The sequence below is a fragment of the Petaurus breviceps genome, unplaced genomic scaffold (genome assembly GCF_028583685.1).
Source record: "Petaurus breviceps papuanus isolate PSGF00001 unplaced genomic scaffold, PetGlider_PUasm1.0 175, whole genome shotgun sequence".
NCBI classification, from domain to species: domain Eukaryota; kingdom Metazoa; phylum Chordata; class Mammalia; order Diprotodontia; family Petauridae; genus Petaurus; species Petaurus breviceps.
The window spans coordinates 24,864,263-24,877,870 of record NW_027185764.1 but is presented as its reverse complement, the minus strand read 5'-3'; the positions used below and the strand labels follow the sequence as shown (position 1 = coordinate 24,877,870).

At 40.7% G+C, this 13,608-nt stretch overlaps 1 protein-coding gene across 5 annotated transcripts in view; it reads left to right on the top strand.

Moving 5' to 3' along the window:
* Positions 1-13,608, top strand: part of EEF2K (eukaryotic elongation factor 2 kinase) — a 75,228-nt gene that overhangs the window by 24,850 nt on the left and 36,770 nt on the right. For all 5 annotated transcript variants that reach the window (XM_069084936.1, XM_069084937.1, XM_069084933.1 and 2 more), the window contains one exon: positions 7,042-7,142. In XM_069084936.1, coding sequence (XP_068941037.1) covers positions 7,042-7,142 — 101 coding nt within the window. The remainder of the gene's footprint in view (positions 1-7,041; positions 7,143-13,608) is intronic.

Genomic DNA, 13,608 nt, shown 5'->3' with positions numbered 1-13,608 from the left:
CTCATCTGTAAAATGGGAGGCTTACACTAGAAGATTCCCATGCCACCCCCACCCTGTGAAGTTACCACATTATTTTATGGTGATATTGACTGTATTGTTCTTCTCTTTCAGCTTTCTTTGCCCTGCTTCTATTCATACAGTTCTTCTCACTTGTCTCTGAATTTTTCAGTTTGCTGTATTTTATAAGCAATGCTGTTTCATTATATTCACTTTGTTCAGCCTTTCCTCAGTTAATGAGCTCTCATCCTAATCCAGTTTCCACAGCACTCAAGGTCTCCCCATGTCTCCCCAGATTTTTTTTTTTGGAGGGCAATTGGAGTTAAGTGACTTGCCCAAGGTTACACGGCTAGTTTTTGTGTTAAGTGTCTGAGGCTGGATTTGAACTCAGGTCCTCCTGACTCCAGGGCCAGTGCTCTATTCACTGTGCCAACTAGTTGCCCCTCCCGAGATTTTCAAAACAAAAATTAAATAGTGATTTGAGATCCTTGGTTGAAAGTACTCCAAATATTGAAAAACTTTGGAAGAAAGAGGAAGAACGTCTCTGGTTCCTTCTTTTCTTGCATCCTCTGAACCCTTGCTTTGGATCTACCCTGATAAATGAGAAAGAGGCAGCATAAGACTTAATTCACTCCTACAGAACTGCTTTCATTTCATTTCAAGACATTATCCAGACCCCTTCTGGGCTGGTGGTCAACACTCATTAAAATGCTTCTACGTTGACCTTGATTTGTTTTCATCTGTGGAGCAAAAGCCTATATGGTTTTCCTCAGGGGAAAGGGTGAATTCCTGCCAGCACTCAGGAAGGGAAAAAAAGGAGAGAGGAATGCATCTTAGCATGAAATACTTGGGTTTTTTATGCCCTGAAGAGGCAGGAGAGGTAAATCAGGCCATTTAGATTTATATTTTAAAAATTCATAAAGTGATTTTTGAAAAATGTCTTTTTCTTTTTAATTTTGCTATTCTCTCCCTCCTCTCCCTGCCCTACCCATTCCCTTGGTGGAAGCTACAATTAGAACATTACCTCACTGGGAAGCATTTACTTGTTGCCACCCGGCAGAGAGCAAAGGGCATCTTTCCAGGGGGTGGAGTGGAGATGGGCTTTAAGCTGGGAGATCATTGAAAGGGTAGTGGACTGGGAAAAAGGAGCGATGTGTTCTAGCAAGGAGAGCTTGGCTCATAAATGAGTTCTCTATTTGTGGGTCCGTCCAGTCATGCTAATGTGAACTTCTGTTGTGCTGCACATAGCTGGGTACACCTGAGTCAGTCAATACAGGACCTGTTTGCTGGTTTAATATTCTGGAATCTTGCCTGGGGACAAAATGTTCAGAGGCTCAGTGAATTCTTGGGAAGATAAGGGTTTTGTTTCAATCTGTGCCCTTATATTTGTTCAGTTTTCAGAAAGCAATTTGTAGAGAACAATAGCTACTGGCCCTGGTTTTTGGTGTGTGTTTTTTTTTTCAAATTATTATTTCCTAATTATATTTTTATACTTGTTTCTTTACCACAGTAATTTACTGACACTCTCCTCCCTTTTCTAAGAACCCTTCCTTGTAAAAAAGAAAAACAAGCAAAATCAAGGGACAAGAACCAATTGTAACTGAAAATGCAACATTCTCTGCCCATAGTGCTCCTGTTCATACATCTGTACTGAGAGAAATGTGTTTTGTATTCAGTTCCCCAGAGACAGGATTGTTTATTGCAGTTCATCTGAATTTAGAAACTTTTTAGTGTTATTTTCATTTATGCTGTTCAGTTGTTAAGTATATCATTCTGGTTCTTCTTTCTTTGCTCTGTATCTGCTTATACAGTTCTTCCCATCTTTTTTCTGAATTCTTTATACAGATTGCAGCCTCTAACCTTAGGTGTCCCCCAGGGTTCTTATCTTCTCCATCTATACTGCTTCACTTGGTGATCTCATCAGCTCCTATACCCCCTCTGTTACGACTCCTAAATATACCTTTCCTGCCCTAACCTTTCTGCTGACCTCTGATCTCAAATCTCCCATTGCCTTTCTGACCTTTTAAACTGAATGTCCTAGACCTGTGGTAGTTTTGCTCAGGGGAGGAACTGGTCTTGGGCCAATCTCATAATCTCTCTGTGCTCTAGGATAGTCTTTAAAACTATAATTTGCAGAGAAAGCACCAATCTGCATTGTGAGAAGAAGTCTCCTCACCTTGAAGTTTCCCCATATCAGTGAGATCACAGATATAATCCCTATTCCCCTATTCCTCAAAAATTAGATGGGGAGGGGCGGCCAGGTGGCTCAGCGAGTAAGAGCTCCGGCCCCAGTGTCAGTATGACCTGGGAATCGAATCCGGGCCCAGACACTTAGCACCCACCCAGAAACACCTGGCCGAGTAACCTTGAGCAAGTTACTTAACCCCAATTGCTTAAAAAAAAAAATTAGATGGGGAGGGGGGGAAAGGACTGTGGGTATGGGCCATTGCATATACTTTTAAATTCACTTGATGGTTCATTTCACTGATTATTCCATTTTTTAGAAATTGTGTTACAAGGAATGGATAGGAGGGACATACTTGTCAATGAAGATGATATAAAAACAAAACAAAAAAAGTTAATTAGAACGGTTAGGTCACAGCTACTGTAAGAGTTGCCTGTTGGCATTTAAGGTCATCTGAGACTCTTCTTAGTTTTAGCAAGATTTGCATAATGATTTTGATTCACTAAACTTGGAGCCTTCACTAACCTTAAAAAGGAAAGTTATTTTCTTTCTATGTTGTTGAGAATAAAGCAGAAAGTAACTTCCCATTAATATTGATAATATCAGTTTTAGAAAAGCTTTTACATTCACTCACTTGGGAGTAGATTTTGAGGTAAATATTAAATGATTTCGAGTTAGATTGTTATATATTTTATATTTATGATAGATTAGATTTATATTATATTAGATTTGCTCTTCTCTATAGGAGGGAGAGATTATTATATAATTATTTGCACCCTAAAGGTCCATCATCTTTCTCTTCAGAGGTGGGTAACATGTTTCATAATCAATCCTCTGAAATCATGGTTGGTCATTGACTTAATTAGAGCATCTCTTGAAATCAGGGTGATGAGAGTTAGTGATAGAACTGAAACTTCATAGATAGAATTGTAGAAAAAATACAGGCTCTGGGTTTAAATTCTGCCTCTGACTCTTATTCAGAATAGCCAGCATTTATACAGCCCTTTAAAGCTTGCAAAATACTTCACAAATAATTCATTTTATCCTCATATAATAACCAGAGAGGCAGTAAGTGAAATTATTATTATTGTTATAATTCCTGTAAAATTATAGATGGGAAAACTGAGGCAGAAGGAAGTGATCTGACCAGGATCATAGTAAGTGCCTAAAGCCAAATTTTTAACTCAGTTCTTTCTGATTCCACATCCAACACTCTCTCAGCTATACCACTTAGCTGCCTTTTTGTGACTTTGGGCAAGATGTGTAACCTTCCTGAGTTGGTTGGTTTTTTTTTTCCCCTAAAATACATAAAATGAAAGGATTGGATTAGATTGGCTTTGAGAGCCCTTCTAGCCCTAGATCTAAGAACTACATCAAGGTTACAGAAATAGTGGATTATATATGTTTATTATTAGTGTGTTACTTTTGTTTCCAAATATAAAATGGAGACAATTAACAGGAGGGGAACCAATCTTTTTTTCTATTAATAAATTCATTAATTAATTTTTAGTTTTCAATATTCACTTCCATAAGATTTTGAGTCACAAATTTTCTCCCCTACACCAAGATGGTGTGCAGTCTGATAGAGGATCTACACATATATTCATATTAAACATATTTTCACATTAGTCATGTTCTAAAGAAGAATTAGAATTAGTGGGAGGAATCATGGGAAAGAAGAAACAAAAAAGAGAGAGAGCAAATAATATGCATCAATCTGCATTCAGACTGCATAATTCTTTTTCTGGTTGTGGATAGTATTTTTCATTATGAGTCTTTTGGAATTAGATGATTTTATTACTGAGAAGAACCAAATCTATCAAAGTTGTTCATCAAACAATGTGGCTGTTACTGTGTACAATGTTCTCCTGGTTCTGCTCGTTTCACTCAGCATCAGTTCATGTAAGTCTTTCTAGATTTTTCTGAAGTTGGGTGGCTAGATGGCACAGTGAGTAGAGCACCGGCCCTGGACTCAGGAGGACTTGAGTTCAAATCCAGCCTCAGATACTTAACACTTACTAGCCATGTGACCTTGGGCAAGTCTCTTAACCCCAGTTGCCCTGCCTTCCCCCCTCCAAAAAGAAAAAAAAAGAAATAGATTTTTCTGAAGTCCAGCTGCCCATCATTTTTTATAGAACAGTAGTATTCCATTACATTCATATACCACAACTTGTTGAGCCATTCCCCAATTGATGGGCATCGAGGAGAACCATATTTTTTTGGAGAGAGGAAAGCAAGGCAATTGGGGTTAAGTGACTTGCCCATGGTCACACAGCTACTAAGTGTGTCAAGTGTCTGAGGCTAGATTTGAACTTGGGTCCTCCTGACTCCAGGACTGGTGTTCTATTCACGGAGCCACCTAGCTGCCCCAGGAGAGATATTGTAGATATACAGAATATAATATGATCATTATCCTGTTTTACCATCATAATCCCAGGGCCTAGTATTTTTGTTTATTTTTTAAATTAAATTTTATTTTATTTTCAGATGCAAATTCTCTCCCTCTTATCTCTACCTCTCCCTTCCCCCACCCCATGAGATACAGACTGCATGAAAAACATATAGTCAAATAAAACAATATTTTATTGGCCATGTCCAGAAAATGTATATGTCTCAAATCTGTCCTCCGAGTCCCTAGTGGTTAGCATTTTTCCTCATGAGTTCTCTAGAATCGTGTTTAGTCATTGTGTTGATCAGAGTTCTTAAAATCCAAGGTTGTTTGTCTTGACAATATTACTTCTGGTTCTGCTCCTTTTAATCTGAATCAGTTTATACAAGTCTCCCCAGGTTTCCCTGAAACGATCCTCTGTATGATTTTTTACTGCACAATATGTGATCCTTCACATGCCATCGCTTGTTCAGCCATTCCATTACTGACAAGGACTCTCTCAGGTTCCCAATCCTGTGCCACGACTAAATCTAGCAGTGTTTTGCAAAGAGTAAGAGCTTTAAAAAAATGGTGAATTGAATGGTGAATTGATATCTTTTAGCCAGCCCTGGTTGGAGGTGGGTGAGGAGAATCATTAAAGGGAAGTTAGTAAAAAAAAAAAATAATTCCTAGAAAGAGCATAAAGGTCTTTTTAAAAATAGGGGCTGAAAAGAGTCTTTGTGGAATGGCATCTTCTCTCTTCCACTTTGTGAAAATGCAATCAATGAGTAGTTCTCTAAAACCAACATGCCATTGCAAAATAATTTCAGTTTTGTGAGTCCTGGCTAGACTTAGACTAGATAATTATCTCTAGCATCTGCCTGGCAGTGGCTAAGCCCTAGTGACTTTTTTCCTTATATGGTAAAGTTTTCTTTGGGGAAACCAGGAGAGTGTAACCCTCTTGGGTTAAGATTTTTATTTTTAAATATTTTATTGATGCCTTTTTTTTACACTGCACTCACTTGCCAATAAACACCCCTTTACATTCTTGTAACCCTGCCTTGTAACAGAGCACTACAGTTCAATGAAAAATATCCTTGCTTGGGCCGTGGATGCCAGACCATGTCAGCTTCCTTCTGTGCCTGTAATTCACCGATGTTCTGCCAGGAATAAAGCTGTATTTAATCGGCATTCTCATGTCTCCTTTACATGGTTGCCGTGGTGTAAATTGTTCTCCTGGCTTCCTTCTATATTACTTTTATAAAGACATCTCAAGTTCCCCATCTTGTCCAGGCTGGAAGTTCAGGGCAGCTACACAGGGGCCCAGACCCTCTTTACGGATCAGTATGAGAGCTTTGATCTGTCCAATTTTCGACTTAAGTAGGTTCACGCCTCATTAGGCAATCTGCTCCCTGCTCTCCCTGGGATCCACCATATTAATGTCAATTAATGGCTTAGACCTTTGCAACTCATAATTCCCAAACTCAAGATCTGCCAGTCCCAGCCTCCCCAATAGCTGAGATTGCAGGTATATACCTGTTTTTGGTTTGTTTCAAAGTGAAGGTAAATAGAGGATTCTGGGCTGAATTCTAGGCAAGAATCACAAGCTGAGACTCTGTGTCACAAGTCAGATCAAAAATTATTATTTATGGTGCAGTGAATAGAGCACCCACCTTGGAATCAGAAGGCCCTGAGTTCAAATTTGACCTGAAACTTATGAAAATTGCTAGCTGTGTGACTTTGGACGAGTCACTTAACCCCAATTGCCTTGCCTTCCCCCCTCCAAAAAAAATTGTCATTTATGACATCATGGGAGCATAGCTGAAAGGCACCTACCCCAAAGGCCATCAGCTCTAATCCCCTCATTTTACAGAAGAGAATACGTAGGCCCAGGGATATAAAGTGAATTACCCAAGATTGCATAGGGAGTGAGTATTAGAGGCAGGATTTGAACTCAGGTCCTCTGACAACATAGTCAGTACTTTTTCCTCTGTATCAAAGGTCTTCTTGATATTTGGATCATATTTATTCAAGGGTCACACTTTTTGACCAATTTTATCAGTGTAGAATAGGGGGTACAGCCATTACACCACTATTAAAGGGAGTGAAGGACAAAAGATCGACAGAATGCTAAGATATCGTGTTAATTGTGAGTCAGTCTACATGAAGCAGACTCAGTAGGGTTAAACTTACTGAAATCTGTGCTAATGAACCATTTCAATCACACCAGGAAATGGTGCAGAAATTACTAGAAGTCTGGCACCTTTGGGCAATTCTTGAAAACCTCATTCCTCCACCCAGGATTTTGAAGCAAACTGTGTTCTTGAAAAGCATAATGAGTGAGATTATTTTCTGTTCCTGAACTAACACCTGGCCCAGAGAGGAAAGAAATCTGGGGGAGTAAGAAGTTCAGAAGGAAGTAAGGCTGCTCTGATTAAATTGGACTGTGGTTTGGTTCTTTTTCTAACTTTCTGGTATATGACTTGTGCAGGAAACTTGGAAGCATGCCATTGAGAAAGCAAAACACATGCCTGATCCCTGGGCCGAATTTCATCTTGAAGACATTGAAACAGAGTGTGCTACTCGTCACAGGTCAGTAACGCGTCTGGTTTTTTCAAATTGGCGTCATGTGGACCCCAAAAGAAGTCTCTGAGGGGGTGGGATGGAGAGGCCAGTGCCGAACTTTTCTTTGGTTGAATGCCATGTGTTCAAAATAAGGACAGGCATCTCCAGAGGCATAGCTCAGCAAGCAAGATGACCATTCAGGCTGTGTAAGTCCCATCTAACCTGGTAAGAATTAGAAGCCTAGAGTACAAGATAGTTTAGAAAGAAGTTTTTACTTTAGAAAGAAGTTTCTAGGAATCCAGAAAGCTGGATTCTAGTCTGGGCTCTGCTACGGACTCATTCTCTGTGTGATTTTGAACAACTTAATCTCCCTAATCTGAACCTCAGTTTCCCCCTGTAAAGGGGGAATGAGTGTGGACCTTCTGTCTTTCAGTCACTCTACACCTTAGTTTTCTGAGGTGTAAATAGAGGAGTTTAGAGTATTTGTCCTAGAAGATCCCTTCCATATTAACCTATGTGATGAACACTAATGTCATTTTCAGCTTGAAAATTCTTTGATTTTGGATATGCTGCAGACATCTTCAGCTCAACATGTCCAAAAAGAAGAACTCACCTCTTTTCTCCAAACTCTCCCCTTACCTGAACCTTCCCTTAGACATCACCCAGGCCAACAGCCTCAGTATTATCCTCACCCCTTGCACTCATTTCACTGCATATATCCAATCAACTGCCAGCTCTCATCATTTCTACCATCACATTTCTCATGTGTCCCCATCTCTCCGCTAATAGAGCTCCTACCCCGCTTGAGGCTTTCATTCTCTCTCACCAAATTATTACAGTTACCTTCAAGCTGCTCCACTGGTCTTAAGTCTGTCCCAACTTCAATCTAGCTTCCCCTCAGCTTACCAAGGTGATTTTTCTAAATTGTAGGTTTGACTTTCCATCTCATTGAGTTCCGGTGAATTAATGTTACCTCTAAGAATCTGTGTCACAAGCCAGATCAAAAAAATATTTTTATATTTATTTATATATTATTTATATTTCTGTAACATCATAATAATATATCATTTACAAATGATAAACTCCTTTTTTGAGTACTAAAAGCTCTTCATAACCTGGCCCTTTTCCTACTTTCATCTTATTTCCTTGCATGTACCCTACAATCTCGCTCCACTAGCCTGTTTGTAGTGCCCTGAGCACTGAGTTCGATCTTCTGTCTGCCTTTGCCCTGGCCATTCCCCAGGCCACCTCTGGGTTTGCCTGTCTTCCTTCAAGACTCAGCAAAAATCCATCTGCAGGAGGTTTTCCCCAGGACCCCTAGCTTCTAGTGTCTTTCCTTCTCATTTTGCTTTCCGTCTCCACTGCGTGCATCTTCTATGTAAAGTGATTTCCCTGTTGTTTTCCCCGTTAGACTTCAAGCCCTTAGAGTATAGGGACTGTGCTTGTTTTTCCTTAGATCCCAGCATTTAGCGCTGTGCTTGGAATATAGTAGGTGATTATTAAACACTGATTGATTAGCACCGGCCCCAGTGTTGAGAAGACCTGGAGATCGAATCACGGGCTCAGACACTTAGCACCCACCCAGAAACACCTGGCCGTGTAACCTTGAGCAAGTTACTTAACCCCGATTGCTTAGGGGCGGCCAGGTGGCTCAGCGAGTAAGAGCACCGGCTCCAGTGTCGGGATGACCCGGATCAAATCCGGGCTCAGATACTCAGCACCACACCCAGAAATAACTGGCCGTGTAACCTTGAGCAAGTTACTTAACCCTGATTGCTTAAAAAAAAAAAAAACACATTGATCGATTGATTCAAAATAGGAGAGGGTTTTACTTAAGGCAAACCACTGTGCAAATCAATTATTTTAAATTAATACATTATGTTCTCTGAAATTACCTCCTCATAGCCAAATCAGTCAATCTTTCAAAATACTATTGAGCATCTACTATGTGCCCATGGGAAGCTAGTGGACAGTGGATAGCGTCAAGCACGGAGTCAGGAAGAGCCCTCTTCATGAGTTCAGATCATGTTGTCTCCCCCATTAGTCTCTGAGCTCCCCGAGGGTAGGATCTATCTTTTTATTTTTCTTTGACTGGCCTATAGTAGGAGCTTAATAAATATTCATTGACTGACTTTACTTCAGTATTTCAAGGATTTATGACTTCATTGATGAAGATCAAAACCCTTCTATGATTTGTAATTGGTCTTTAAGTGATGGCTGGAACATAGTAGGTGCTATATAGATGTTAGCTATTATTGTTAATACTACATAGTTTACAAGTTGTCTCCCCCACTTTTATGAGCTCCTTGATGACAAGGACTGTCTTTTTGCCTTTCTTTGTCAAGTATATGTAAAAAAATTTAACATTTAAAAAAAATTTATATTTCAAATTCTTTCTCTCCCCCTCTCCCCTTCCCTCCTTGAAAAGGCCAGCAGTTTTACATAAAGTCTTGAAAAACATATTTCCATGTTATCCATGTTGCAAAAGAAAACACAGTCTCAAAAAAAAAAACCCAAGAAAAATAAAGAAAGTATCTTTACTTTCTGCGATCTGTCTCCATACAAACTCCATCAGTTCTTAGGAGGTGGACAGCATTTTTCATCATAAATCCTTCAGAATTGTCTTGGATGATTGTCTTGCTCAGAATAGCTAAGTCATTCACGATCGATTATGGTACAGTGTGGCTCTTGCTGTTGTACATAAACTGTCTTGCATGTCCTCTGATAGACTGTGAGCTTCTTGAGAGCAGGGACTTTCTTTGTATCTTCAGGGCTCAGCACAGCACCTGGCATATAGTATGTGTGTAATAAGTGTTTATTGACTGATGCTCTAATTTTACAGATGAAGAAACTGAGGCCCAAGGAATGGGAGTGACTTGCCAAGGTCAACCTTTGGGTTTGCAACCCAGGGTCACATAGGTTGTTAACATTACAGGTGGAATTTGAGCTCAGGTCCTCTGACTCAAGAGCCAGACTTTTTCCATTGTACCTCAAATAGTTCAATTGGGATAGATTGTTGAAAGGTGACCAGAAAGGCTGGAAAGATAGATCCAAGCTATGTTGCAGAAGGCCTCAGGTTCATTCACCAATTTATCTAATATTAGAACGGGAAGGGACATCAGAAAACATTTCATCAGGGCAGCTGGATAGTGCAGTGAATAGAGCACCAGCCCTGTATTCAGGAGGACCTGAGTTCAAAATCGAGCCCCAAACAAAAGACACCTAACTAGCTATGTGGCCTTGGGCAAGTCACTTAACCCCAATTGCCTTGTCTTCCCCCCTCCAAAAACAAAACAAAACAAAACATTTGGTCAAATCCCTCCATTTCACAATTGAAGAAACTGAAGCTTGAAAGATGTTTGAGGGCAGGGATGGTCTTTTGCTGCTTTTTGTATCCCCAGCACTTAGCACAGTGCCTGGAACATAGTAGGTGCTTAATAGATGTTTAGTGATTGATTGATGTCTAAGATTGGCAACCAGTTTTCCTTATTTCCAAACTAGGGCACTTTGCACTATACCCTCCTAACTCCTTATCTTGCATGATGCAGGAAAAAGAGTCTGTTCTTTGAACAGGCTAGCATCAAGACTGGTTCTCTGATTGCCACCACACTGTCTGTCAGTCCACTCTCCAAGGCACACACACAAGAAGCACCACTGTAAGGGCTGAGAGCTGGTTTCAGCTCAGATTGTGCTGTTTTCTGCCTAAAATAGCCATTCCTTGTCTGGATGGGCAGGACTTTCAGGCCTGAAAGTTAAGACCCAGGAGCCAGCTTGTTCCAAAAGACCAGCCTAGGGGAATGTGACAGACGTGCCGCAGCAAGTCTATCTGTGTCCCTTCTGTGCATAGCACTGTCTGTATTCCCTCTGCTGGGCAGGCATCTGTTTATGTTGTAATTCGAGTAGCCCACCTTCCCTGGGCCTGGTTGCTGGGTGGTGACTATTAGGATCCCCTTGGATTTCTAAACTGGACAGATTCCTCCCTTAAAATAGGTCTAGTGGAAGCCAAAGCCTTTTTGTCAGAGTTGGGTTTCCTGTACCCAGGGCTAAACCCAAGCTGATATGGTTCCTGTCCCCTGTGGCCCTCATACTTCCTCTCTGCTTTTAGCTTCTGCTTCCTGTGATGAAGTGGGGTGGAGGGGCGTGCCCTCTCCTATCAAACAGAAACCTCCCCACCTATTGATGCTAAGTTGAAGCTATTTTTTTATTACGAGAAGCCGTAGACTTTAAGGGGAGGCAAAGAAAGAGAGGAAGATCCCCCTACCCCCAGTTTCAGTCCTTAACCGCTCGGTGTTCCTCGGGTCATCAGCATGCTGTGCATTCTTGCCCAGTCTCTGCTTTTCTTATTTTTTCCCGGTTGAGGGAGGCTGTTTGGTAAAGCAGCGAGAGCACTCACTGAATTGGGAGTCTGGTCCTTGTTTTACCACCAGCTCGCTCTTGGGCACATCTTTCCTCTCAGCCTCAGTTTCCTCGTCTGTAAAGTGAAGGCATTAAGACTAGTTTCCTGCAGTTCCTTCCGGCTCTGAGCCTGTAAATGATAACCTAACTCCCAGCATCACTGTTATCATCTTCATGACTTCCCGTTACAGCTTACTCTGTTAGACTTGCCCACGTATCAGCTTCCCCCATCATGAGTGCCATCCATTTTACGTTTCAAATATCATTTTTTACTGGGCACTGGAAATGAATCTTTTTATAGGGGTTGTTGTCTTTTTGTCCTTTATTTTTGTGGGAATTTTGATTCCCTCCCTGTGAGCATGTTGTTCACCCGTTCAGTTGTGTCCAGCTCTTGGTGACCCCATGGACCATAGCACACCAGGCCCTTCTATCCATGGGGTTTTCTTGGTGGCATACTGCGGTATGCCATTTTATCCATACTGCAGTGGTTTGCCATTTCATTCTCCACTGGATCACCTTTTGTCAGAACTCTCCACTATGCCCTGTTCATCTTGGGTAAGCCTACACAGCATAGCTTATAGTTTGACTGAGTTACACAAGCCCCTCCACCACAGCAAGGTAGTGATTCAGGATGGGTGTGAGAGCTTGTGCTCAGAATTAAATTTTTCTGACTTTTTCATTTTTTAAATTCAGAATGACAGATGGAATCTCAAGGGAATGCCCCTGGTATCTTAAGTCAAAATAAAGACAATTTTCACTTTTTAAAAATTTTCCTGCTAAGACACTCCCTGTGCATGGCATGATTTGATCCTTAATAATCTCAGCCTAGCTTCTGGCTCTTAGTTGTTTGTTTGTTTTTTCCTAGAAAGAAACTCCAATCTGTCACTCTCCTTTAAATCATTAAGTTAACTTGCCCAGGTTTCTGTATGTTCTCTCCCCTTTGCAGATATCATCCTGTCTCCTCCTAAGGGATTCAAAATACATGTTAAATAATAGTTTCCACTTACATAATGTTTTGCAAACTTTAATATGTTGTCATTTTTTAATCTCACTTGAGAGGTAGCTTGGTGTAATGGATAGAGAACCATTGTCAGAACCAGACTCTTATAAAATGCTTGTGGAAATGCTCATTTATTTGTTGTTTCAAGTTCAGAATGGGACAGCTAGGTGGTGCGGGGGATAGAGTGCAAGGCCTGGAGTCAGGAAGACTCATTTTCCTGAGTTCAGATCTGGCCTCAGATACTAACTTCGTAACCCTGAACAAGTCATTTAACCCTGATTGCCTCAGTTCCCTCATCTGTAATGTGTCAGAGAAGGAAATGGCAAACCACTCCAGTATCTTTGCCGGATAAACCCCAAATGGGGTCACAAAGAGTCAGACACAACTGAAAAAAGACTGAACAAGTTCAGAATGAAAAAATATACATTTTTTTTCTCCAGAAGAAATTATGGGCTTTGGAAGGGAGCCTGGAGGCAGCAGATATTCTTAACATGTTCATAGTTCAGCAATTTCAAAAGGAGAATGTCAGAATGATATACTTCCCAGGCACTGTTGCCCTGTGGATGGAGTCTGGGCCTGTAACTTAACCCGCTCTAGGCAAATCCCAGAGACCTTTTATGTTTCAGAGAATTTGCTGACCTGTATAGGCAGGAGGTTTCCTCATTAGAGAGTTCATTCGGCCTTTGAAATCACGGGTCCATTCCCTTTACCCATCTGATTGAACCCCATGAGATAAGTACCACAGGTGTCATCCTCATTTTAAAGATGGGGAAACACTGAGACTTGACCAACTGACTTGCCCAAGGTCACACTGCCTCTGGATGAAAATAAGCATTGCCATATAGATAGAGAGATAGAGATAGAGTGTGGAACAGTAAGAGAGAGAGAGATCTGACCACAAAACTGAATTTCTATTATGGAAAGCTTGCTCTTCTTTTCAAATATACAGTATAATCAATATGTAATTTTCAATGAACAAAATCAGATTTTTCCCTCCCATTCACCTCCTATTAAAAGAAGAAAAGAAACCTTGTAGTAAATATGCATAATTAAACAAAACTAGTTCCTATTAATTGGCCATGAACCCTCCCCAAAAAA